Below are 23,395 nucleotides of genomic sequence, written 5' to 3' on the forward strand. Positions count from 1 at the left end.
GCTTGTGCTCGATGGGATTACATTCCACATGAAGATGCAGGTCTACAGCAATTCTGAGGTTACTTGAAAACACACTTAAAACCAGCATTTACAAATGAGTTTGGAAACAAACTAGTGTCCAATCAAGTAGAATGCGGCCTGACCTACAGTTCTAAGTTTAAATATTTTGGTTGTAATTTGAACCTACCAAAGCTACTATACTGCCTTCAAAGGTAGCTCTCAGCAGAATGATTAAGAGTATGGCTTTGGGTACAAAAACTGTGATGTTGACAGCAAAGGCCCTTCTGTGTTGATCTGACTGAGAGGAGATCATAGAGAAAAACTTCAGTGAGCTACTTTAAATCTGTAAATTATGTCTGTCTAAATCCACTAAAAAGTTCATAGTAGCAGTAGGATTTTCAACATCTACTTTATGCAGGACTCTCTAATCTTGGACTCCCTACTCCAAATTTGAGTAAAATGGCAGTCCACAGTATCCATGCATCCCTCACGGACTGAAAGGATTCCTGCCAAACTCTCCATATCACAAAAAAATGTCATGGAAAAAGAAACATTTTACTCTGTTTTATCTATTTGCAGCAGGCAAATTTGCACCAAGCAATTATTGTGATGTTATATAGTGCAAAACAAAACTTGGCATGAAAAATCAAGAATTTATGTAGGGTACATTTATGTACATTTATGTACATTCGTATTTTAACAATTGAATATATTTTATCCCAATTAAGTCAATCTTTCTATGGCTGCAATTATAAATGTGTAGACAAGTTGTAAAAGGTATTTTATTTAAAATTCCCCACTAGGATTTAAATCGTTCAGAGCCTGCTGGATTTAAATGTTTCGTTTTAAAGGTATGCATATTAACTGACTGAGGTACAAGTTGACAAAGAAATGGGGTAATGTAGGGAAAAGTTGAATCTATACAGGTAGAAATTATATGGTGTTTATGGAGAGTCTTTGAAGAAGAAGGACTTCTTTGAAGCAGCAATTTAAATCCTAAATCTTATAAAGGAAAAGGAAAACACAGAGAAGCAGATCCTCTTCTAAAATAAATTTCTTCTAGCCATTCCAGCCCAACATTTTTTTCAAAGATCCTTTTAGTTATTTTTCATGGGTTATTTTTGAATGAATTAACTTTGCATGGCTTAAGCAGGGACATATTTTAGCATGTTATAACAATAATGTAACCCTGATGGCAATGGAGTGGTTACAAAATTCATCAGATATTTTTCTGTGCAATTGTTTTAATTGTTCAAGTGTTTGTTTTCAAGGTAATATTTTTCATGGGGTTTTTTTTTTGCCCTTTATTTTCTTGCTCATTGCCCACTTCCAAATGGCTATCCTATCTCCCTGAGATTAGAGTAGATGAAGACCATAATGGCATAACATGAAAACTATCCTGATTGATGCTCCTGTTTGTGTAATAATTGCGCCCATTCATTGTACACTACAATCTTTGAAAGATTACACCCTCGTTTGAGAACAAGCCAATAACTAGCGTTGATTCTCAAGTAAAACTGATATGGTCTCCCTAGCTTCCCCCAAAATGCTTTTTCCTCCAATCCGAGAAGAAACACCCTTTTCCTCCCTTCCAAATACAAGAGAGCTGACCCAGGGCAACAGAATGAGTGATAAGCAATGCCTTGATGGACCAAATATGGTTTTATGTTCCTTTCTCTAACTAACTATGCTGCAACTCCCTGACGATATGAAGGCAAGGAAAGGCAGGAGTTTGCATTTGGTAGTTTGACTCCCATAGGAGCAGACAACTTCCAAAGTTATTTTGTCCCCTGAAAATAGTTACAGCAAATGTAAAGCAAGGAAGAGAATCTATTGACTTCTTAAGGAAAAGCTTTGAAAAAGTACTGTTCATTTGATTAGCCCCACATATGTCTTGTAGAAGCCAAGAAAAAGGGCACTTCTGCTCTAAAGCAACATAAAGGGCTTAAGGATGGATGTTTGGTATCTCATTGTTAGCTGCCACTAATACCGAACATATCAAATCAAGATCCCCTACTTTACTAGGGGGCTGTTCTTGCTTTAGTGGATTTATGCCTCCCATTTTGCCTCTGTTTTCTTTTCCTTTGACCTTGAGGCACAAATTAGGGACCTGCATTGTGAGATTAACTCTAGTGGATATTTGATGCATATATCATCATCAACAACAGCACTGTTTTTCCAAAGAGGAAACTCGCCTTTTGGAAATGGGAAGCAAGGCCCAATCGCAAAAGCCCCGGAAATCCTGAGGGAGGCTTAAGAAAAGATTGCAACAGTCTGTGTAAGGTTGGGGGGAAATCCAGTCAGCACAAGTGTTGTCTTTGGAGATCTCTTTCCCCCTCCATCAATTTAAAACAACCAGCAGAATTAGGAATGAATTATAATATGGCTGCAACCTTAAATATGCTTATTAAAGAGTAAGTCGCTTGGACCCAGTGAGACTTCTGTATAAACACACTAAGGATTGTGCTGTATGCCATGCCATTATTATCATGGTATGTCATGTACGTAAGCTATGCAATTATTACAACAGGAATAATGGGCTGAATTCAGCTATATGAGTAATAAGACTAATTTTAATGGACTGTATCTAAACTTCATCATATTGAATGAGAGGATATAGTTTTTAGCTTTTAATATTGTTATTATGCACTGTCTTATGTCTAATTGCACTATAATGGTTCTTTTGCTTATCAATGTGTGTATGTATTTTTATGGCATCGAATTGTGCCGATTGTGTACGCCGCTCTGAGTCGCCTCCGGGCTGATATGAGCGGGGTAGAAATAATGCAAATAAATAAATAAATAAATAAATATTCCAAGTACATCCATAGAAATTGGAGCAAGTCAACATACTCATAAGAGACCAACTGAAATGAGACTTTCTCTCTGAGTTTTGTTCTTTGTTCTCTGAGTGTGAGTAGCTGACCATCCACACTGCAGAATTATAGCAGTTGGACTCCACTTTAACTGTCACAGCTCCATCCTATGGAATCCTGATATTTATTGTTTGTTGTGGCACCAACAAACATCTAACAGGGAAGGATAAATATCTCACAAAATTACAATGCTATAGCATTGAGCCATAATGTGATGCCCAACTGCAATGTTAATACAGCCTAAATCTGGTTCCAATACATGCTGCGTCTGAGATAATGGGTCAAAACAGGATACAGCGTTATCTGGGTTCACATTGGTAGAAATCTCACAAAACACATTGGATCTTACTTCCAAGTAAATAGATTAAGGAACTGATGGTAGAGTTTCATATCCTGTAAGAATTAGCATGGAGGCCATTAGGAAAGCAAAGAAAATCTGCTCTTCCCATGTAAGACAGGAAAAAAGCCCTCTTACTGCGAAGGTCCTAGAATTTCTTGCTATGCTTTACCAGCAGCAATAGAAACGCCTGGAACAAAATGACTACCTCATCCTGATCAAATTGATAGCTAGCCATTCTTCTGGTTTCTGAAGCCTTTATGAGTGTTTCTCATTGCTCACTTTTTGGCTTTAACTTTGCAATTCCTACTAAATAAAGATGGTTATAACCATAACAAACTCAGTCCAAGTCTGGCTTTTTATTTCCGTTTCTACACGTTTCCATTAACAATATTTCCAAGATTAATGTCCCCTTCCCCACACAAATGATACCACTTAAACACATAAATAGTTCACAAACAAGGGTAAAGGGATGACCAGGGAGGAGGAGGCAATTGAGAAGGTAAGTACCGGGAGGAAGTAGGGAAGACTATTGGTCTAAAAACAGCCTCGCTACGTTTAATGCAAAATCAGCATATGGTTCTAATAGGCCTTCTAGAATGATTTATCAGGTATGATTAAGTCCTCAACCTGCATGTCTGTCTCCATAAATAAAGCAGAAGTGCACCTTGCTCTAAAGTGTATCAGCAGTGTCCTATTACTAACCCCTGAATTCCAAATGCTGCTTAAGACTGAGCTACAAAAAGGGAAGAGTTTGCATTTAATAGACAAAAGAGGACACAGTGAGAAGACTGCCAAGATTTAAGGAAGAGGATCTTTCGTAAAAATAACATCATCTTATTACAACGAAGGTGTGTTCCTTAGTTCAATATCAGCTGTAAACTGCCAATATACCCATTTTTTAAAAATGCTTTAAAACATTAGATTCATCATTTTGATATGTATACAAACGTTTTTTGCCCTCAAAGCTCCTCCTATGTTACCACTGCCAATCTTCTTGTTTTGTCTGTTTAACTAATTTCCAACTTATTGTGGCCATAAAGTGACAAGATTTTTTCAGAATAGGATTCCCGTTTGCCTTCCTCGTAGGGCAGTGTTTCTCAACCTGTGAGTCCTCAGGTGTGTTGACCTATAACTCCCAGAAATCCCAGCCAGTTTACCAGCTGTTAAGATTTCTGGGAGTTGAAGGCTAAAACATCTGGGGACCCACAGGTTGAGAACCACTGTGGACTTAGAGTGACTTGCCCAAAATAACCCAGTGGTTTCCCATGGCCAATTGGGGATTTGAATCTTTGTCACCAGAGTCATCGTCATGGCTATCTGACTGCCAATTACATCATTGTAAAGAGCATATATCTATTTATGAACATACAGTTTTCATTTAGGCCATTACTGAGTTCCTGAAATTCAGTATCAATGAAACACATTGGGTAGAAATTATTACTACCCTAACTACAATGGTCCTTGCATGCAATAATTTTATTACTAACCCCTCAAAATTACCTTCAAATCGAAAGCACATGCACAGATCCATCATATTATTATTTATTAATGGTTAAACTAGAGTAAAATTTAAATATGACGCACTTGTATGGTACTGATGCATAGAGGACATCTCCATTATATGGACCAGTGGCAAAGAAAGTGTGGAATTATTTTATACATCAGCTCTATCCTACTATTGAATCCACCTACATTGCCACTCTTGAAGGTCTACAAATTCCTTTCCTGAATGTTTTTCTAACAATCAAGAATACCAAGATTTTTATAAATCTGTTTTTAAAAGTAACCAATGACCATTTGGATTTGAACTGCAATTTTTGCCACCCTACACATATTTTAAAAATCAATGAAATAGATCGTATGTTACCAAAATTAGATGTGTATGCAACAATGACACCATCTACCAACAAAGAATTCAGGAACAAATTCAACAGCTGTTTTGCAGAGAGAGTCCATCATTTATCACTGAATGAAATTTGTATCAGATTACTATATTCACTTGTAGATACCTCTTCCAAACAAAAAAGAACAAGTAAAAATGAGGACAGTCACAGCCCTTTCACATAGTCAAATATTCCTGAATAGTTCAAGGAACCTACAATAGAGAGCATTTCACTGAACTACAAAACTCAACTTTTCAAAGGATTGAGTCTTCACAGTTAAAGTAGTATCAGACTGCTATGATTGTGCTTTGCAGATGTACAGGGAAAATAATATCATCTCCTTTCCCTCAGGCTTCCCCATTATCTCTAAACTGTGTGGGGAGGAAGGGGGAATTTCCTAGCCAAAACAAGACATTTTGTAAAGGGTTTGGAGTAGGTTGGTCTTGAATGAGTAACTGAAGCATATTATCATTGCAGAAGACCACAATATAAGCTCACAGAGTCTTTTGTGTTTTTGAATATATGGATCAACCATATCAACCCAACTGTATGCAGTTTAAAATATTTTTTTAAAAAAAAACTGGGGACTACCTTGACAAAGTGCTTGCTCTACATAATTTACTACTATGCTACCGAAGACCACTGCTCACCAAGCCTATTATATCTGCTAACAAAGTACTTCCCTGTTTCTAGGTTACTTTGTTTATTTACATTGCATCCTAAAATCTCTGTTTAAGGACAACACAGACCTGTATCCCTTCTTTTAGCTCCCCATCCCCCAGTTTCATAACATATAACAGAATCTGTTTTGGCATGATGGGAATTATAGATCATTTGTAGAACTGTTGAGCTGGGATAGATTCCAATTGGCATCTAATCCATTGCCTACAATTGCAAGTATCCATAGTTAGAGGGAGAATCTACTATGAAAAAGAATCTGCTACATTCTAAAATAGTTCATTCTACCGTCAAACAGCTTTTACCATCTGGAGATACTTCCTAATGTTTATCAGAATCTCTTGCCTTATAATATGATTTCATTGGTTTGGGTTCTGTCCTCTGGAGACACAAGTAAATATGCTTGCTCCATCTTCTCCACAAGACAACCCTTCATATTTTCTGGGATAATTATCACTTTTCAATCTTCTCCAGGCTAAGCAAAATCAGTTCCTTCAACTGATCTCAGGGAGTATGGTTTCCAGATCATTTATTACCTTGGTCACTTGGTCTGAACATATTCCAGCTTACCAATATCCTTCTTGATCTGTGGAGCTCCAAAATTGAACACAGCCTACTAGATGATGTCTGACTAAAGCAGAATAGATTGTACTGCTACTTCTTTTGACCTGCACATTATAGATCACATAACCTAGAATTCATTACTTTTTCTGTCAGTGCATCACAGTGTTGAATTGTAACCCGTGGTCTACCAAGATTTCTAAAGACTTTTCATTTATACTGGTTACATATATATTTTTCATATATCTCTGATTCTTCTGAGATATTAGTGACTCCTCGCAGTATGCTATCTGCAAATACTGGGAGTGCCACCTGTCTTTCATTCAAATATGTACAAATACATGAACAAAATAGAGCCTTGAGAGAACCTTGATGTACATGGCATTCGTGAACATGGCATTCTGAGGTGTCTGCTACCATTCTAAAGTGCTTGCATGGATAGTGTCTTCATACAGTTTAGTCACTTAGTGGCTACCAACAAGTGGACTTAGGAAGCTTGGAGTTTCTTGTTGCAGTTGTCTTGTTGCAGACAATAAAATGCTCAATAGCTTCTTTAGTAATATTCCCCCTAAAGTTTCCATGAGCATATGTACAGTGAAGTACTTTGGCCACATAATGAGAAGACAGGAAAGCTTAGAAAAGACAATGCTGCTGGGGAAAATGGAAGGAAAAAGGAAGCGGGGCTGACCAAGGGCAAGATGGATGAATGGTATCCTTGAAGTGACTGTCTTGACTCTGAAGGAGCAGGGGGTGGTGACAGCCGACAGGGAGCTCTGGTGTGGGCTGGTCCATGATGTCACGAAGGGTCGGAAGTGACTGAACGAATAAACAATGACATGTACACTGAGCCATCCACATTCGCAGTTTTGACTTTTGTGGATTTGATTATTCATGGATTTGATTAAAATGTTCTATCTAAGAATCCGTAAATTTCCTGTGCAATTCTGTGGTCAATCTCAGAAGACAGAGTAGCTGGACAACCTAGAAATTCCTAAAGAGATTTTCTCTCAGCTTAAATAAAGAATTTATTGCAATGTATATACTAGCAATAGACAAGAAACACAATTTTAAAACAGCAGTTGTTATATACAGTTTTTTTCACTCACACTGTAGTCCTAACCCCAGTGAATGTGGAGGGCTGACTGTACATTGCCTCGTTCTATTTCTTTGTTGTGGGCTTGAGGCACTCATAGTAATCAAACTCTATGTTGATTAAAAGTGTTTTCTAAATGTTCCTGAAACATCCTTGCATTAGAGTCAAGCAGCTATGCTGGAGTTATTGCAAATTCCAGCTGGCATTCATATGGATTCCCTGATGTGGCATTAAATGAAGGATGAATCTGAAATGGTATAGCTAAGTGTCTGAAATCATAAAAATGACCTTCTATTGATGTATTTTGAGAGGCTCCAAATTACACAGCATAAGAAATCATATAGTAAAATGCCACCACAGCATACTTTTTAAAAGATGGCTGTTAACTCCTAATGCCTTGTGCTAAATCAATAGTCAATAATGCCAGTGACCCTAATGTATACTTCTGAAGTGTTTTTTTCTTTCAGGCAACTTCATGTCAGATACTCTAGGGAATGCAGTACATTCAATACCAGTTTTCCACATCTTTTCCAAAACAAATTAAAAAACCAGTGGTATAATCACTTACTAAAAGTCATCAATCTTTAAAATATCTTAGGAAATGTTCAACATTGTTCCTTTTTATATTTATATTTTAATATGAAACTCATCCATCTGCTATTCTCCAATACACATTAGAATTTTTATGATGTCCATAAACATTACAATCTACATTTTCCAATGTTGGTCAGAATTAACTATTAATAGCTACACTTAACATTCATTCCACTTAACACTTTAAGTGTTCAAAGCACTTCAAATACCATTTTCTGGACTGGCCACAGACATTTTGCTGCCTGAGACAATGAATAAGGTAGTTCACCTCTATCACTATCTTCACTCTCTGTATAGAATTCTGTTGAATCTTAGCTGAGCACTGGTGACAAGATAATATTATCCATCATACCTGGAGGGTAGCTTATAGGACATATCTTATAAGGCTAAGAAAGCACAGTGCGGGCAATATCATCACTGTCCTAGCATCAATTATCTGAGATGTTCATTTCACTTTGCTTAATAGTAGGGCAGCAAGTCTGTAGCAAGCATCTAAGTTTTCAACCCAAATGGTTGAACAGATTTCCCTGGTAAGCTTACTCATTTTATGTACAAGGTGCACTCTGTGAGTACTATGTGGTGTTTGGAGGAGAAGTTGGAGTTACGGTGGTAATCAGATTGGTTACTAAAGCATCTGTGCAATAAAAATATGCAATACAAGTCTTCAATGGATTCCAAAAGACAGAGTATCATCAGAATAACTTGTGCTTGGCTGAAAACTTTTTGCTATTTCTCAGTGGAAAACATCTTGATGTAACCCATCATCGTGATAAAGGAAATAAGAAGAAAGTTGGAGGGAAAAAAACAGAAAGAAACGTCTGCCAGTTGTGGAAACTATTGTCCATTGTGGCCAACAAAAACTGGTTTTAAGAGAGAGCAATGATTCCGGATCTATTACCCATGAAGAGCCTTTCCACAATGATGGTAATTTCAGGGCCTTGTTGAGATCTTCTGCCACAACAGATCTGAAAAGTCATTTTGAAACTGCAGCTATGAATGCCCAGTATACTAATCCTTAAATACAGAATGAACTAATAGACAATTGTGGTGACAAGACATTAAAGAAAATGTTGAGAGATGCAGTGCATCACATTGCTTCTCTGTTTAAGTAAGTAAGTAAGATGGAGCTGCTAATATGAGTGGTCATATTACTTGCACCATTCCACCTGTCAGAAACTGGCAAGGAACAATTTCATCTGTGTGCAATTTCTTCAGAGCATCATCCATCCGAATGGAACTCTTGAACTGTTGAAGAAAAATATAAAAGACTGTTTCCCTTAATCAAGAGCAAACAGCCTGTTGCCGCTTTGTGAAATCCATTGGGTTAAGCGAGATGATGGAGTTTTACGTTTGTTGAACTGTACAGTGTGGTGGTGAAAAACTTGAAGAACTAAAAGCGGGTCCTCTATACAACAGTGAGACTTCTTGCCAAGCTGGGCACCTTCTTTTGACTGTTCTGAATCCTGAATTTGTAGTATAACTATACACATACTAAGAAAGTTTGTTATCATCCCTTCAGCTTAGCAAAACATTACAAAGAGTAAATATGGATATTTTCTGTAGTCTACAACATGTTGACAGTTTCTTTAAAAAGCCAGGGAGATGCACACAGAATCTGTGAAAGAATTTCAGGAGATCTTTGACACAGCAAGATCGGTGATGGAGTCTATGGGTGGGGAAGTTAGGGTTCCTTGCATCTGTTCTAAGCAGACTTGTAAAAGCAACATCCAGGCTATTATAAGCTAAATATGTAAATCTCATTGCAGGACTTTTTCTGCAATCAGCTTCAAGAAAGGTTTACAAGGCACAGGTAAGTAGTTCAGGAACTGCATGTGTTCCTCCCTATTAACTATGGCCATTTAAAATCCAACTTGAACAAGTGTACAGAACTTTTCAATGAATGCCTTCAACACAGCTCCTTCCACACAGCTCTATATCCCAGAATATCAAGACAGAAAATCCCACAATATCTGTTTTGAGCTGAGTTATCTGAGTCAACACTCAGATAATGTGGGAATTTCTGCCTTAATATTCTGGGACATAGGACTTTGTGGAAGGGCCTACTTATATAGTAATGGAAGAGTTTGACCTATGTGAAAAAATGGAGAAAGGTTACTCCTGCAGAAAAATCATCAAATGTACTAAAAGCATATCTTGTCTGTGATAGACAGTTTTTTTTCTTAATGTGAAGAAACTTCTTTGGATTTCTGTAACATTGCCAGTGTCAACAACTACAAATGCACGTCTTAAATGTTTGAATACATACATAAGAAGAACAATGACACAAGAAAGACTGACTGGACTTGCACCCTTGAGTCTCCACAGAAGTTTATCAATGATGTCTGATTTCTGTCAAAGTGTATTGACACAGTTTTCAAGTGTTTCCAACAGCCATTGTGGTATTCATTTTAATCACTAAATTACCTAGTCTTGGATGAGTCATTTCCAGTATTTTTTAGACTTGAAACTTTGTAACTAAAATAGAAATTGATTTAATTAAGTCTATGTAAAATATAGAATGAGTCACAAAAATTAAATTATTTCATGTTATGGACCTTCTCTTCATGATTCACTAAAAAATAAAAATTGTTTCAACCCTCTCCCCCCCCCCTTCTTTTTTTTCCCTGGCCATGGGCCTGTAGGGCAGTCCCAGTTATTGCTGCAATCAGGTCTTGCTGTGGTTCTTGTAAGAGTATTTATTTGCTATCCCAGTCTGGATGTTATTTGCTCTTTTTTCCTTCTTGGCATATAAGAGAATGCAAATAAGACTTAATTTCCTGATTTAATGGAGCTGGTTCTTAAGAAAGCAATTCTGATTGTCCCAGGTTTGACTGTCATTCTCTCAAACTTACATTCATTGCTCAGAAGCCAATTTGCCAGCAGGAAATGTCATGTGATTGCAAATATAACCCTATGACAATTGCATTGGATATTTTATGCTGAGACAAGTGTAAAACTAAAACCTGTTGCTTGCGGATCGGATGATAACCTGATCTACCAATACTGTCTAGCTTGCTACTTTTAACTGCAGAGGCTAGGCAACATTCTCTTGTAGAGTAGATAGTTATGTCTAGCAAACACAATAATCAGGTTCCTCCTAGTCTTGGATTCCAAATAGCCCTCGCTATTACTAAATCTCATTCAGAGTATCTCTAATTTTCCTGGTATATCATGCAATCTGACTGTTAAAGCCTGGAAGAATCATAGAGCCAGAAACTATACTCCCCAAATTGTACCTGTGATCTATTTTTCCTCCATGACTACACATGTCTACTGTGCAGTTTTCTCACTATTTTCCCCTTTGTACATTTTCATCAGATTTCCCAGCCCCCCAACAAAATTAAGATTGCAAGTTCCCTGTGCCAGACAGCTATATTGATTGAGTAAAGTGTCTTGGTAGTATGAACAACAAATAAAAACCATATTTAAAATTGTACTGACTTGCTCACATATGCAAGTCTAGATCTGATCTAGTTAATTGTAATCAACTGCCTGGATGCTATCTGTCATACTTGGAAAACGGAGGGCTGCTTCACACAAGATAGAAGTTACTACATGCTGTACAGACATGAGATGGAAGCTGAGGAATCTGTTTCACCACATATACATAAATTCTAGGATGGGCCTGAAATATCACCCAGAGTGGTGGCATATGGTGAGTAAGGCTGGGAAGAAAGGGAGGGGTGGGAGAGGCAAGTGGTAGAGGGCTAAAAGCACAGAAGGGAAGCATTATGAAGTGTAAGATAAAGCAAGGAATGGGAAAAGGCGCAGGGTTAAGACAGGGAGGCATTGTGAAGGCAAAAGGCAAGGCATGAAACAGGAAAGGAGCAAAGAGCTTCAACCAGAGGCTGCAAACAACAAGGAAGATGATGCAAGACAATGATTTCTGGTTTCTAAGTTTATCTTCTATATGGCCTCTTCTTTAGTCCTTTTGGTAGAACTACCAATGGATACTGTGGTACTTTTTTAGTCTTTTTGTCATCAATAGATGGGAAAACAGCAAAACGTACTGGAGTGATCCAATGATTTTAAGAGGTGTGTGGATTACAAAATGTTATTGTTATACATTTCCTGAGAGATAGTGATAGCCCAAGGTCACATGGTGAATTCCATGACCATGCAAGAACTTCAACTTGTATCTCTCTGGTCCAAGTCTAGTACTTCAGACATGACTCCAAACCAGAGCTTTCCAAACCATGTGTTGCAACATATTAGGGTGTCAGCTGCAGTGTGTTAGATGTGTCACATGGACATAACAAAAACCTTTGAGTCTATGTGAAATAAGCAATGAATCATATGTTTTTAAATATATATAAATGAAAATATTTCTGAGATGTTGTGTCCCCCATATATTTTGTTATTACAATTAATGTATGTGCCCGTATCTCTTGTAAGGGGTTCAATTAACTTCTGCTTTGCTAGTAAAACTGATTACAATGTCATGAAATGATGCATGTAAAAAAGTGTGTCACCTGCATGAAATGTTTGGAAAGCTCTGCTCTATACTATAGTCCGCCCTCCATATCTTCAGTTCTGACTTTTGTGGATTTGATTATTTGTTCAAAGTGTTCACTCTAAGAGTCTCTAGGTTTTCCAGGATGACTTCATGTTTTTCAGAGGTGCTCTCTCACACATAAAAGAAACAGCATTTTAAAAAATGTGGTTTTCCAGTCTTGAGTTGTTCCTGTGCCCTTAATCTCAGAAAATGCAGAAGGCTGAGTATAGTTTTTGTTGTTGTTTTTTTTGGGGGGGGGGATGTAGCTACTGTATCAAAAATGCTTCCAGTGCTGAAATCTAATGGTATTCTAAATGAAAACAATATGCAAATTAGATGCCTGGATTTGATGTGCTTGAATATAAGGACCCCATTTTAAGAAGTCCATCCTACTATCTCTCTTAAATAGAAAAAAAAATAATTTTATTACACACAAAACACTCCATGTGTAGAATTCAGACTTTTTTTTTTACCAAATGTGTGGGGAGGGAAATCAAGGTTCCTGATAGAACTATATGTGCGAGTCACCAGCAATCTTTTGGCAGAGAAAGCTAAAAAGCTGATAAAACTACAAATCCCAGGATTCTAAAACACTGAGTCATGGAAAGTAAAGTGGTATCATATTGCATTAATTTTATAGTGTAGATCAGGGGTCCTCAAACTAAGGCCTGTAAGCCAGATGTGGCTCTCCAAGATTATTTACATAAACATTAGACTTAGGGTTGCCCTAAGTCTGAAAAACTTGAAGGCACACAATAACAAGTCTAAATGACTTAATTCTCTCATCAGCCAAACGCAGGCTTCCCATTAAAATGCTGGTACATTTATCTGGGTTAAAATTGTTCTTCCTTTTAAATATTGTATTTTTCTTTCATTTTTTTTTGTTCTACAAATAAGATACATTCAGTCTGCATATGAATTCATTTGTTGTTGTTTTTTCCAAACTATAGTCCGCCCTTCCCCCCCCCCCCCCCCCAAACTATCTGTAGGTCCATGACCTGGCCCTCTGGTTAAAATGTTTGAGGACCGCTGGTGTAGATGTATTGCTAGTAATAATATCCTGTACATCCAACAAAACACAACTAATATTCCTTCAGCTTTATCAGTTTATGCAAGTTAGAAAACATGTCACAATCTATAGTGCCACCTAGTTTCCAACTTAAAGGTTTTCCCCCTTCTTCTCATTCAGGTAGCGGAGTCCCTTCTGCCTTCACAGCACAGCACTTAGGGAGGGGAGAGAAAACAGACGTTTCCATTCTACAAAGGCATACCCTTTTATTGTTCTCTTCTTCTTGTGCCTTTCTAAACTCATGCTCTAAGGAGCAGTCTATATCGTTGAAGAGGCCCACTTCCTCACAGTTCTTTAGGAATCGGGTTGGTGTCGGAGTTTGGTCTGAGGAGAAATATCAAAAGGAACTGCAGTGGGTATTTTTGCAGTTAAGAACAAGGTATTGTGTTACATAATATCTTACAGTATATTACAACAAGATGCAATGTCAGTTTGATTGGGACAAGGTACTGTTTATTGGAAGTAACTCCTATAAAGTTTTATTAAAAATAAAATGACTTAGAATTACGAGACGAAATTCTCTCTCACCCTCCCTCCCTTGCACGTGCACACGCGTGCACACATAGAGGCCAACTTTGACAGTTTTATTTAAAAAGAAAGTGGTCTAAAACTACAGGCTATACAAGCTAATCCCTCCACCCTACTTATTCCAGTCTTTGGAACTCTGAAGGAAAATTGCATTTCAGTGTTCTCAGTACACATCTGTATTTACCTTCCTCCCTCTCCATTCTAGAGCTAGGAACAACTTAACATCATTTACATTATCTAAAGAGCATTGAAGAAAAGGAGTACTAAATCCTGTATCCCAGAGCACCATATCTCAGATTATGATAGTTGCACAGAAAACAAGAAGAAAAACACATAGTTCCATAATTCTTTATGTACAGTGGTTTTTGCTAGCTGTTCGTAATATGATATGCTTTTCCAGCTATCTAATATAGACAGGGGGAGCAAATGGGTACAATTGTCTTTCTGCCCACTGGGACAATTGATTCTTTCTTTCCTGGGAACTCACCATGGACCACTAGCCAATGACCAAAGCCTCATAGAGTAGTGGTTCTCAACCTTCCTAATGCCCTGACCCCTTAATATAGTTCCTCATGTTGTGCTGACCCCCAATCATGAAATTATTTTCGTTACTACTTCATAACTGTAATTTTGCTACTGTCATGAATTGTAATGTAAATATCTGATATGCAGGATTTTTTTTTCATAGACTGGGCCAAATTTGACACAAAATATCCGATATGCCCAAATTTGAATACTGGTGGGGTTGGGGGGATTGATTTTGTAATTTGGGAGTTGCAGTTCCTGGAATTTATAATTAATCTAAAATCAAAGAGCATTCTGAACTCCACCAATGATGGAATTGAACCAAACTTGGCACACAGAACTCCCATGACCAACAAGAAATACTGGAAGGGTTTGGTGGGCATTGACCCCGAGTTTTGGAGTTACAATTCATCTACATCCAGAGAGCACTGTGGACTCAAATAATGATAGATCTGGACCAAACTTGGCACAAATGCTGAAATGTGAACACTGGTGGAGTGTTTGAAAAATAGACCTTGGCATTTGGGTGTTGTAGTTGCTGGGATTTATAGTTCACCTATAATCAAAGAGCATTCTGAACCCTACCAACAATAGAATTGGGCAAAACTTCCCACACAGAACCCTCATACCTTGAAGCGACTCACTGGTGCGAGCCTCCCTCCAGCCTCACACACTCTCCCCCACCCGCACATACACACATGCACACCATGCTGCCATGCGCTGAACATGCCTGCTCTCCCGTCCGTGCTTGTAGTCTCAGAAACAGCCCTCCCTTTGGCTGAGAGGCCGGCTCAAAGGCTGGCCAATCACAGTGGAGGAAGCCTTTGGTGGGAGGATTTGCCGTCTGTTTTAAAAAAGGAAGAGAAGGACAGGCAGAGAGATCTTCAGCCTTTTATGCCAAAGGGGTTCCTAAGACCATCAGAAATATATGTTTTCTGATGGTCTTTGGTGTCCCCTCTGAAACCCCTCATGACCCGCAGGGGTCCCAACCACCAGGTTGAGAAATGCCGTCATAGAGCATGGGTCCACTTTAAATCTGGCTTCTGCCTCCTGCTGAATTCTGGAGTTTGTAGTTTTGTGAGGCCTTGGACCTCACAAGCCTTGGAATTCAGCAGGAGGCAGAAACTGGATTCGAACTGGATCCACACTGTAGTGTGATGAGGTCCTTAGACTGCCAATTGCCCATGGAACACTACTTTGAGCAGCTTTGGAAAATGCTATGTTACATTAAAAAGTGGACAGAAATGCTGGAGTTTAAGCACATGCAGTATATTTTTAAAATAACTTGGAAGTTGCAGAACTATTGCTCTAGAGAAATAAACTCGACACTAAATGGATTGTCTATGACAGTAGCCTTGGAAAGCACACTATAGAGGAAATGTACTGCATTATATGAACTAAATGCCAGATTTGTTAAACCAGAGGATGGATTTTAAAATTTTATTTGTCAGACCACAGGTTTCTTTTAATGTAAATTACAATATTGGCTAGTAACGACAACAAAAAACAGTCCCAAAGAATAGCAAAAGAAGCAGATTTTTTTATTTTCAAAAACTCAAAGCCTCTCAAACTAAACCATAACAAATGTGATTAATCTACAGTGAAGATATGTGACAAGCACAGATCCAAAGGGTGTAATTTGATGCCTGATATTTAACAAAACTGTTTAGTCTGCTGTACATTTAATAACAGGAATTTGGCTTGTTCAGCTGGAGAGCTCCGTTGCAGTTATATATTAGCCGTGTTTTACTTCTATGCAATGATAACAAAATGTGAGCAATAGGAATGAAAAGGAGTGCCGAAACAAAGGCTGGCTATCACACAGCAAAAGGGTTCAAATCCCTCTCACTTTCTTTTCCTTTTTTTATTTTGACAAAGTTTTATTTCCACTGACTTGTCACATCATTACTCAAGTGGATTAGACAATCTATGTCCTGGGCAGCTGGGCTTTTTGCCCTAGTGCCCCAGAAATCTCAAATGGGAGAGGAGGGGAGACGGAGACTAGAAATGTAAGTGTTGCCAAGAGAATGCAGGGAATGATCCATCTACAGCGAGACTGCCTTGATGCAGTTAATCCGAAGCATTAAATCCCAGTATCTAACTCCAGTAAACTTTATTGTTTATGATCATGATCTTGAAGTAGAAGGACTTTTTTGTAGTAGGATTAAGCTAAGCACAGTGCACATATAATATGGATGTGCACTAAACATTTTGGAGATATGTAGTTTATTACAGGAACAGCTGTATGAAATTCTTCCAGCAGCAACAGAAACAAGTTTCTGCTTGTCCACGTAAGCAATTGCAAAGCTGTGTTGTCTGAAAACTCCAATCAATGGTTTACCACACACATTGTTCATGAAGGGCATCCCATTCTTGTCAACCTGAACAAGTTATATTTATAGAGCATTGCCCAAGAAATGCTAGAAAGTCAAAGCACTGAAAGGTGTCATGGTTATTATGGGGAAGGCACTCAAAACAGCTTATATGTGGGAGGTCATATACCCCACTGTATATGTGGGAGGTCATATGCCCCGCTGAGGAGGGCTTTACTACATCAGTTGGATCTAGTAGCGAGTTTCCATGTCATTGGTGGCTACTGGTAGGGGAATGGAAAATGTACAACATAATAGCATCACATCAACATGGTTTAGATTTCTAAACTAGACAGGCAATTGGAAGTCCAGGCAACTGGAAGTCCAGTCATGAATCCAGTATCACTTGCCACATTCACTGGAGGATTTTGGAATGTAAAGAAAAGTTTCCATGTGATGCCTCTAGTCTTAAGCTATATCTCACAGACTGTCCTGCATTTGAACATCTTCTCTCAAGCTGATGCACAAGCAAAAGTTCTCTTAACCTTTTTTTTGTTTCAGCGTACACAGATTTGGCACTATATATATATATATATATATATATATATATATATATATTGTAATGCACCTCAGTTGTTCACTCCTCTGCTCAACTGAAGATACAGGACAGAATGATTAAATGCCTACATTAGGGGGGTCCTAAAGTAATGTTTCAATCCAAATTGTGAACACCATAGGAGTGAAAGGAAACATACAAACTGGGTTAGATCTAGATTAGAAACACGATCCCTGCAATGTGCACAGGAAAGAGGCTGCTCAATGGAACAAATAGGAGATTTTTCCCATTGTAAGATCCCTTAGATCCACTACAGATAGGGATTAGACCAGGAGTCCCATAGAATGAAGACCCTCCTAGTCATAATTGGAGTGCCAGTCTAGACACCCCACATCATGTCTTCTGTTTACATTGGGTTAAAGTTCTCATTGAGGCAAATAGGAGTCTTACTTAATACAGATTGGCAGCGTATGTGAATGAGTACAAATATGAATTACAGTGAATGAGTAGATGTATGAAGGATGCTTGGTGTGTACATAAGTATGTGACTCGAAACAATAGTATGTATATGCATGACAGTGTGCATGTGTTGGGACACCATCATGCTTGTTTAGCAACCTCCATGTTTAACTTGAGTTTAACTCTGGTCTACAACTCTTGTTGAGAGGGAAGATTTTCATGTCTGTTTTATAGGGAGGCCTATGCCACAAACTTTGTTTTGCACTAGGGAAAAGAATGTTTAAGATCCCTTTGTTTTGCTAATGTGGGAGTTTCATGATAAGCCTGTGATTGTAGTTGGTTTCTAGAACAGAAGAGAAAGGGCAAAACCCAGTCTAACTGTGACAGAACTGGACAAAATACAACCAGGGAAGCCATGTAGCCTGTGCAAATATTGCAGTCAAGGCCAGCTTGGTTATGTGGCAGCATTTCCTAACTTGTTTCTCTTTTTTTTCATATTAGAAGCACCTTGAGATAACTGCAAGTTGCTTCTGGTGTGTGAGAATTGGTCGTCTGCAAAGACATTGCTCAGGGGATGCCTGGATGTGTTGCTTTGGGAGGCTTCTATCATATCCCTGCATGGGAAGCTGGGGATAATAGACGGGAACTCACTCCATTTCACGGATTCAAACCTCCAACCTTCAGGTCAGCAGTTCAGCCAGCACATGGATTTCAACCATTGCACCACTGCAGCTCCTACTTGATTCCCTGTGAGGTTAGGAAAGATATAGTGCTACACATGTGGAATGTAGTGGAAGGAAGTATTCACTATGGTATGGAAGTACTGCCAGATTCTTGTGGATGAGGATGCATATACTTACCATGACTGTATAAAGAAATGCATTTTCTCTATGATTATCTGCTCAAAACTTGAAAACTGCTTTTCTCTGATTTCTTGGTGAACTGATTACACTTTGTAACACTATTTTTGTTCCTGGGTTATAAATGTCATTTCCTAATTGGTTCTATTATAACAACATGGAAAATTGATTCAAACTTTGCTTTTGCAGGACATCCTGCAGCACAGTTTGCTATAGTTTTTCAATGAATATCTCATCGAGTCTCAACCAATTCACAGCCACAAAAATGAATTTTCTGGAATATAACAACTACTTTCAAATTAAGTATCACGCAACTAAACAGGAAAAACACTTTCAACCCAGGAACAGAAAATGTTTCAGATTTTGTCACACAGTGTTATTTGCTTTGAACGTCTGAAATCAGTTGGTATATAATGATGGAAAATGGGAAGCATAGTAGCTAACATATGTTAAAATTAAAATGTGAATTTAGCAACATTTTAAAAAACACACAAGTTAGCTAGGAGAAACTCTGGCAACTATACTTTGCAGATACAGATGGCATGAAATAACTTGACCAGAAATAAGAGTGGGAAAGAGAGAGATGAATGTCTGCATGTGAAGCATATCTAAAGGGGAAAGCCTCTCCCTCTCATATATCATTTCTGTATTTCATTATGAAATCTCGGAATAAACCATTTAACTTTAAGGTATTTAAATACCCCGAGGGGCTAGATGGTGATGAAATGTTTTCTTAACTGGTATCTCTCCCTCTCAAAAGAAAAAAAAAATGTTGAAATGAGAATGGAAAGAAATTAATTCATCCTAAATTGCAGGCTGCTTTTAAATTACACTGAGGTGGTGCCATCAGTCTTCTCCCCCATGCTCTTTGGGGGCAATATGGTTAGTATTGGGAAGCTAATTCTTTGTTTTGCAAATATACAATATAAACCTAAACATATTGAATTTAGAAGTTGTTTCTATTGAGTTTAATAGTGCATCATCTCTCTGAGTACGTTTAGGACTAGACTATGAAGACTTCTGATGTGCTTTATCTTAAGGGTTGAGTAGGTTCCCAATAATACTATCTCCACCTGTTGTTGCCACTGCTATTGTATTTAAGCTAAACATGAAGAACAGCAAAAGGCCAAGGTGCTGCGAGAAATGATGGATAGAAATTCCAAATCTCCTTTTAGGTCGATTGTGCAATTTACATGTAAGATATCAGTCTCAATTTAGGCATCTGCTATAGAGCTAGCCTTACTGATCACGTCATCTCCAATCCAAAAAAGCCCCTGACTTCAAGTAGCTCTTCTAGTTTAAATAGCTTGTAATTCTTCTAAATCTACATTTGTTCAACAGTTTAAACTATCTTTAATACAAAGATTTTAGATTAAAACAGGAGGTGGGCAACAGTTGGGTTTGGGCCCTATATTACATCCCAAGGACCCACCAAAAACTCCCTTCAGAATTGCAAATTGGAATTTTAATGTTATTTATTTATCATGCAAGAAGTGATACAGGTATATTGTATTTAAAAAGACACAAAGTTAAAAACTTGGCATTATGCTAGATTTCCTTTGAACAGGAGCTGGCCACTTGGGAGTGCCTCTGCTGTTGCTGTGAGAAAGTCCTCCATTGTGCATGTGGCAGGGCTCAAGGCCGCATTATAGTAGGTGGTCTGTGATTTGTTCTTTTCCATACTTGCATGTTGTGGACTCCATTTTGTAGTCCCATTTCTTAAGATCGGCTCTGCATCTCATGGTCTCAGAGCTCAGTCTGTTCAGTGCCTTCAAAGTAGCCCAGCCTACTGTGTGCCCAGGAGGGAGTTTCTCATCTCATATCAGCCACTGATTGAGGTTCCAGCTTTTAGCCTGCCACTTTTGGACTCTTGCTTGCTGAGGTGTTCCTGCGTGAGTCTCTGTGGATCTTAGGAAGCTATTTCTTATTTTAAGTCATTGGCTTGCAGGCTGATATCTGAACAGAAGATGGGCCGGAGATGTCAATGCCTTGGTCATTTTATTACTAGTTGTTACTTCTCAACAGACGTCAGGTGGTGCAATACCAGCTAAATTTCTTCAGCAATGTAGGATGTAGACATCTTGTGATAATGCAGCACGTCTCATTAAGAGTCACATCCCCTGTTTTAATGTGGTGAGATGTATTCCACTCAGGGTATGTGTATTCAGCATCAGAGTAGCAAAGCGCAAGGGCAAATGATAACGTCTTCACTGTGTCTGGTTGTGATCCCCAGGTTGTGCCAGTCAGCTTTTGTATGATATTATTTCTAGCACTCACTTTTTGTTTGATATTCAAACAAATGTTAAACAGGTGGTTTAAAAGGTAAATTGTTGATCTTGGAAGCCTCCAGGAGAGGCAGTTCACCCACTTACTTGCATGAAAAAGAATCTGAAGGGGCCAATATACCCTTAATGGCCAGATGTGGGCCCAAGACTGTACTATTCCCAAACCTGGATTAAAACTAGGTGTAAATGTACTGGACTGAACCAGACAGAACTTTTCAATATTGCCTTCAAAATAGCTACTCACAATTTTAAAAGAAACTATCTGAGTTGTGTTTGTATGTTCCTTCAACTCACCTGTTGCTTTATGACCACCCCATGAGTTTCATAGGATTTTTGTGAGGTAAGAAATATTCACAGATGGTTTTGATAGTCCCTTTCTATAAAATATAGCCTATGGCACCTGGCATTTGTTGGCAATGTCCCATCCGAGTACTAACTAATGTAGACCCAGCTTAGCTTCCAAGATGAGATGGAATTGGGTGCCTTTAACATATTTTGGTCTTTGTTTTGCCTTATGTAAGAAGTAATTGATTTTGGCAGACAGGGCTCTGTCATTATAATACTATAGCTGTGAATAAAGCACCTACTGCCAGGCAAGCAGTCGAAAAGCAACAGTTCTACTTTATCTGCATCCAATGAAGAGCTCTGAGTACCCATGCTTATTTTATGTTGTGTAATGGAAAACAAACTCATTAAGCACTGCATAAAGAAGATGCCCTATGGGATTAATGCATTAAGCTTTTATACTTCTTCACAATTACATTTCCACCTTCTGATGTGTGTTCACCTGTGGCATTTTGGCAGCAAGCTGACAGAACTTCCTGTATACTGGCTCTCTACAAGTAATGAGCAATCTGAATCATCCCCTGGAAGCTACTCTTGTGTTGTATAGTTTACTTTTACTTTCCCATACTTGGAGTCAGTTTTTACAAATGGAGAAATCACAGGGTAGGAGAAATTTACTTTGGACAAAGCAAGAGTTACAAAGTAAGGCAAAGAAAGTCAAAAAATATAAACTTGACACTGATAAAACGATACCATTATAATACATGCTGGAAGTATAGGGGTGTATGTTAAAACAGCCCACATTCTTCGGTCTCCTTCAAAGGTCAGCTACTTGTTTTCTGAGCATTAGTGATTTTCTCCAACAGTTGTGGGAAAAGGGTGGGACATGGCAATTCCACTGCTGCTAGGAGCCCTTCTAGATAGCTGAATAAAATCCCACATTTTCTGCATTAAACTGGAATATATGACCATGTGGACTCAGATAACCCAGTTCAAAACAGATATTGTGCCTTAATATTCTGGGGGCCCTTCTACACAGCTGTATATCCCAGAATATCAAAGCAAAAAATCCCACATTATCTGAGTGTGGACTTAGGTAACCCAGTTCAAAGCAGATATTGTGGGATTTTTTTTTTTTTTGCCTTGATATTCTGGGAAATAGGGCTGTGTGAAAGGCCCCTACAGCACACTTTGAAAATCAGAGCTAGGGGCCCTCCCACATAGCCATTTATCCCAGAATATCAAGGCAGAAAATTCCACAATATCTGCTTTGAACTGGGTTATCTGAGTCCACACTCAGATAATGTGGGATTTTCTGCCTTGATATTCTGGGATAAATGGCTATGTGAAAGGGGCCTAGGGCACACTTTGAAAATCAGAGCTAGGGGCCCTTCCACACCCTATATCCCACATTATCTGAGTGTGGACTCAGATAACCCAGTTCAAAGCCGATATTGTGGAATTTTCTGCTTTGATATCCCTTGATATCCCTTGATATTCTGGGATAAATGGCTGTGTGTAAGGGCCCTAAAAATCTCCCTGAGAAAGGTGCTAGCTGATTTTGTTATGCATTTCCCCAGATCAATTCTGCCTATCCCTCAAATTGTGCAAGAGTACCTTACAATGGTAGAACTCCCAGGGTCCTTCCACACAACCCTATATCCCAGAATATCAAGGCAGAAAAATGCACATTATCTGAGTATGGACTCAGATAACCCAGTCCAAAGCAGATATTGTGGGATTTTCTGCCTTGAAATTCTGGGATATACACTTCTTTGCCACATCTGAGTGGATTTCAGACTGATTCACATAGAACTTGCAAGTATTACTATAGTTTCCACAGCTCCTAGTCGTAATGATCTATAATATTCTACATAATTCCCAAAAGTAACCTTTTCACTTTAGCTCCACCTTCCCTTTAAAGTGGAGAGAAAGGAAAGGAATAACAACATCACCCATCTGCAACTATGATACTATGAACACACACATTTTAATT

The 23,395-nt window shown here is 38.4% G+C and overlaps 1 protein-coding gene across 5 annotated transcripts in view; it reads right to left on the bottom strand.

The window, feature by feature from the left end:
* Positions 1-23,395, bottom strand: part of CREB5 (cAMP responsive element binding protein 5) — a 295,632-nt gene that overhangs the window by 210,449 nt on the left and 61,788 nt on the right. For 4 of the 5 annotated variants that reach the window (XM_060782012.2, XM_067470242.1, XM_060782013.2 and 1 more), the window contains exon 5: positions 13,792-13,913. The exons of the other annotated variant lie outside the window; for it this stretch is intronic. In XM_060782012.2, coding sequence (XP_060637995.2) covers positions 13,792-13,913 — 122 coding nt within the window. The remainder of the gene's footprint in view (positions 1-13,791; positions 13,914-23,395) is intronic. 5 annotated transcript variants of the gene reach the window in all.

The sequence above is a fragment of the Anolis sagrei genome, chromosome 6 (genome assembly GCF_037176765.1).
Source record: "Anolis sagrei isolate rAnoSag1 chromosome 6, rAnoSag1.mat, whole genome shotgun sequence".
NCBI lineage: Eukaryota > Metazoa > Chordata > Lepidosauria > Squamata > Dactyloidae > Anolis > Anolis sagrei.